Below are 4887 nucleotides of genomic sequence, written 5' to 3'. Positions count from 1 at the left end.
AGCATTCAAAGCTTGCAGTTTGTCACTTCCGCCCAAACGGCTCAACGGTTTTTTTGACGTCACATCGTACTTCATCTTCTCATCAAATCTTATGACCAATCAAATTCTCTCTAGAATCCGAAGCGCCGCCCCCTACACTATAAAATAGAAGCTGAAGCTGCGGCTGAGATCGGTCACTTGTTCACAGTGTAGTATTTCCTGCACAGTGTAGTATTTCCTGTACGGTGAATGGCTCGAAGTGCACAATGTAGGTGATAGGGAACTATTCAGACAGTGTAAATATGCTTACGATTGGTGCAAATGAGGTCTGGTTTCACGTTGTTTCATGCGAACCGCGGCAGCGCGCAGTCTGATCCGGACTTTGGCTCCGGTCCGGTCATATGCGCGAGTCGGCATATATTAAAAACTTTTACAACTACACAGCCTCAGCATGATTATGACCACTATTTTGTTTTACTAAGAGTTTCATATTGAATCTAGGCGGTAATCTCTTAGACTGTGGCTGTCAAATACGGCTTTACTGAGCTCAACGGCTCTGGCCCAAGCAGATATAAACGAAACGCTATTGGCTATTTTAAAAAGGGGGCTGGGCTGCTCGATATGTCCCGCCCTCTCTTCCTGTTTCAGTTGAAATTAGGTCACCACACCTTTAATGCTAATATTGATATTTCTTTGTCTTTAAGGAGGAAAATGCAAAGAAGCGATTCTTCAGGAATTGACCTGAGCTGTACATCTGTTTGCCTTTCAATGATGATTTCATGCCATGTTTCTCAAAGAAAGTAATGTCTAGACTATAATGTAATAAGCTAAAAATGTTTTTAATAAAATGTAAAATCACTCTCTTTCTTTTTCCTTTTTAAAAGCTGCTTATATGCACTGAAGAGCAGTAAGAAACTCTTAAATAATGCCATTTCAAGAAAAAAAAAAAAAAATATATATATTTATATATAGTCAGAACTAGGAAAGAAATGAAGCAAGTTCACAGAGGAAGCTCTGTATGAAGTGCGCATGCGCGTTGCGGTTCAAAACAAAACGCTGCAGTTTACTGCGTGATTTCATCCCGGAAGACTCTGTCAAATATCGATATGTCCAGACTCCATCCCTGTTCCTGACGACACCTGTTACATTTCATTCCGGTAAGAACAATTTGACACTAATATATAACATTTATCTGCAGTAAAGAGGAAAGTGTGAAGATAATAGTAACAGTAGCTGTATTAGCAAGCATGCTACCAGAACAAAAGCAGTTTCGTACTAAATGGATTTACCTTTTAAATGTGTGGCTTGTTTGTATTATTATAATAGTAATATTTTCTCACTCCTTCTTTTAATCCTTCCATTTGAAAGGCACAGTAGTTACAGTTGTAACGTGTTGCCTCCTGTTAAAGTCTCTGGTGAACATGATTAATAGCACAGTCACTGTTACTAACGTTACATCACACTGATATGATTTCCATAAAATCCTCCATTTGATCCTGCTTTGCATCCTGTGCACTCTGGAATATTTGTTTGGTCATGATGTCAATAATAAGTGGAGGTCGAGGAAATTAAGGTGGTTTGGTTAGTGGAACTGCAGGTTTTACTGGCACACCCCGAAAACAACAGTAGACAAATATTTATGTGCATTTGCAAATAATAACAAAAGACTATGTTTAGGGTTTTTTTTTCTTTACCATTTTAAAGCCTTAAATATTAAATAATAATCAGAAAATAACGATTCCCCCCCCCCTTTAATGGAACAGTATGTGTTTTTCTTTATTATATTTGTCACATCTTTTTATTTTTATATTTTATTTTTATTTTCTGTTAATTTTTATAGTATGGAACTCATACTCAAGGATGCAAAAACACTTGAACTTTATTCAGAGCCTCAAACTGAGCAAAAATATGCAATTTGGTGCAGTTGTTAATAATTATATGGCCAAAAAAAAGTAAGATGAAAATAAAACTCTTGTAATGTACATCAATGAAATCTTTATAACAGTATGGCAGGCTACGTACATAAAATGCATATTAATATCAGTTGTCACTCTGTATTTCCCAATAGTATGTCTTAGTAAGGTGATATTGAAATACTTAGTTTTATGATCAAAGCTCTGTAGTTTTTAGTGTGGAGGCTAAGCATACAATGCAGTGCAATAAAATGATGATTGAGAGATAAAACAATAAACATTCCTCAAAAGACTGATGGATCATATTTGATACTCAAAAAAAAAAGATGTATGCATAAACAAGTAAACATACATTGCTTCAATCCATATTGTAATATATACAATATATGTTACAATATAAAAGTTGATATTATGTTTACTTTATAAAATTCAGTAAAGATTTAACAGCAAAAAGATGTGAACTGCGACCTGAAGGTGGACTTTTTTACAATTATACAAAAAGGCGTTTTCACTCACCAAACTTGTTTCAGTAAGTAGGTGATTTGGTCTATTCAGAAAGTCTCTGAAACAAAATTATGCTTGTCTTTGAAATATGCATGAAAACAATACTACGTTATGTGCAGTTTTACTGCTGCTACATCATGACATGATGCTGATGAAAATTGTATATTTTTGAAAACTGCGATGAATTTTATATTCTATAGTCTTAATACAGTGCTGTCTATGTTTACCAGTAGGCTATGATGACCAACAATGCTGTCAAAATAGGCAGCTCGCTAGGTTTTAATGCCCAAAAATGCTATCTTTATAGGCAGGTATGTTACAGTCCCCCAAAATGCAGTCTAGATCAGTTTGATGGCTAAAAGTGCCTCATGTATTTGGTTTTGTGACACAGATGTCTGTTCTCCTCACTTATTTATTTTTCTACCCCAGCGACTTAAGACTGGTTTTGTGCTCCAGGGTCACATTTATGTTTCTTTGTTGTTATTTCCTGTATTGTGCGGTTATAAATGTCTACGCTATATAAAGTTTACGCTTTCTTTTTCAGAAACCCATTTGTAAGGTGTTTGTGGGACTGTGACCGAGTATGATGGGTGCACTCGGAAACGGTCGACGTGGCGGTCGCTCCCCGTCTTTGCTGGTGGCGGCTCTCATTGCCTGCGTCCTCCTGCTTGGCTTCAACTACTGGGTCTCGAACTCAAGAAACATCGAGCTGCAGGTTTGACACTCTGTGTTTAGATGTAGTCTGTGGCAAGTGGTGGTGTGAGTGGCTGTTAGCTGTAATTTGCTTTGTGTTGTTCTCCAGAGCAGGATATTGGAGATGGAGGGCCACATGAGGCAGCTGGCTGCAGACAGAGACCGAGAGCAGCAGAGCAAGCTGAAGGCCGAGGAGGAGACGCGCAGACAGAACGAGCAGCTGGAGTTAATGGAGGAAACACACCAGAGACAGCAGGAGAACACTCTCATCACCTGGAAACACGAAAGAGTATGAAAACGCTCATCTTAATCTCACTCGTGCAGTTTTTGGTCATGATTTAAGAAACTAATTATATTTATTACAATATATTCAATAGTCAAAAGTTTGGAATAAGTATGATTCTTTAATGTTTTTGACAGAAGTCTCCAACGCTCACCATGGCTGTATATGTGTGTATATATATATATACACTGAACAAAATTATAAACGCAACACTTTTGTTTTTGCCCCCATTTTTCATGAGTTGAACTCAAAGATCTAAGACTTTTTCTATGTACACAAAAGGCCTATTTCTCTCAAATTTCTTCTCGAAAACCAGTCAGTATCTGGTGTGACCACCATTTGCCTCACGCAGTGCAACACATCCCCTTCGCATAGAGTTGATCAGGTTGTTGATTGTGGCCTGTGGAATGTTGGTCCACTCCTCTTCAATGGCTGTGCGAAGTTGCTGGATATTGGCAGGAACTGGAACACACTGTCGTATACGCCGATCCAGAGCATCCCAAACATGCTCAATGGGTGACATGTCCGGTGAGTATGCTGGCCATGCAAGAACTGGGATGTTTTCAGCTTCCAGGAATTGTGTACAGATCCTTGCAAATGGGGCCGTGCATTATCATGCTGCAACATGAAGTGATGGTCGTGGATGAATGGCACAACAATGGACCTCAGGATCTCGTCACGGTATCTCTGTACATTCAAAATGCCATCAATAAAATGCACCTATGTTCGTTGTCCATAACATATGCCTGCCCATACCATAACCCCACCGCCACCATGGGCCACTCGATCCACAACGTTGACATCAGCAAACCGCTCACCCACACGACGCCATACACGCTGTCTGCCATCTGCCCTGTACAGTGAAAACCGGGATTCATCCGTGAAGAGAACACCTCTCCAAAGTGCCAGACGCCATCGAATGTGAGCATTTGCCCACTCAAGTCAGTTAAGACGATGAACTGCAGTCAGGTCGAGACCCCGATGAGGACGACGAGCATGCAGATGAGCTTCCCTGAGACGGTTTCTGACAGTTTGTGCAGAAATTCTTTGGTTATGCAAACCGATTGTTGCAGCAGCTGTCCGGGTGGCTGGTCTCAGACGATCTTGGAGGTGAAGATGCTGGATGTGGAGGTCCTGGGCTGGTGTGGTTACACGTGGTCTGCGGTTGTGAGGCCGGTTGGATGTACTGCCAAATTCTCTGAAACGCCTTTGGAGACAGCTTATGGTAGAGAAATGAACATTAAATTCACGGGCAACAGCTCTGGTGGACATTCCTGCAGTCAGCATGCCAATTGCACGCTCCCTCAAAACTTGCGACATCTGTGGCATTGTGCTGTGTGATAAAACTGCACATTTTAGAGTGGCCTTTTATTGTGGCCAGCCTAAGGCACACCTGTGCAATAATCATGCTGTCTAATCAGCATCTTGATATGCCACACCTGTGAGGTGGATGGATTATCTCGGCAAAGGAGAAGTGCTCACTAACACAGATTTAAACAGATTTGTGAACAATAT

General features: G+C 40.2%; 1 protein-coding gene across 1 annotated transcript in view; it reads left to right on the top strand.

Moving 5' to 3' along the window:
* Window positions 1-976: 976 nt before the first annotated feature.
* The window catches only part of LOC107710781 (Golgi membrane protein 1-like), a 10248-nt gene continuing 6337 nt past the window's right edge, over window positions 977-4887 (top strand). Inside the window, exons 1-3 of the mRNA XM_016515628.1 lie at window positions 977-1136; window positions 2941-3111; window positions 3199-3378. Coding sequence (XP_016371114.1) covers window positions 2980-3111; window positions 3199-3378 — 312 coding nt within the window. The 5' untranslated portion in view covers window positions 977-1136; window positions 2941-2979. The remainder of the gene's footprint in view (window positions 1137-2940; window positions 3112-3198; window positions 3379-4887) is intronic.

This window comes from Sinocyclocheilus rhinocerous, unplaced genomic scaffold (assembly GCF_001515625.1).
Source record: "Sinocyclocheilus rhinocerous isolate Xijiao unplaced genomic scaffold, SAMN03320098_v1.1 scaffold1048, whole genome shotgun sequence".
NCBI classification, from domain to species: Eukaryota; Metazoa; Chordata; class Actinopteri; order Cypriniformes; family Cyprinidae; genus Sinocyclocheilus; species Sinocyclocheilus rhinocerous.
The sequence above is the reverse complement of the archived record's forward strand: the minus strand, read 5'-3'. Positions and strand labels throughout refer to the sequence as shown.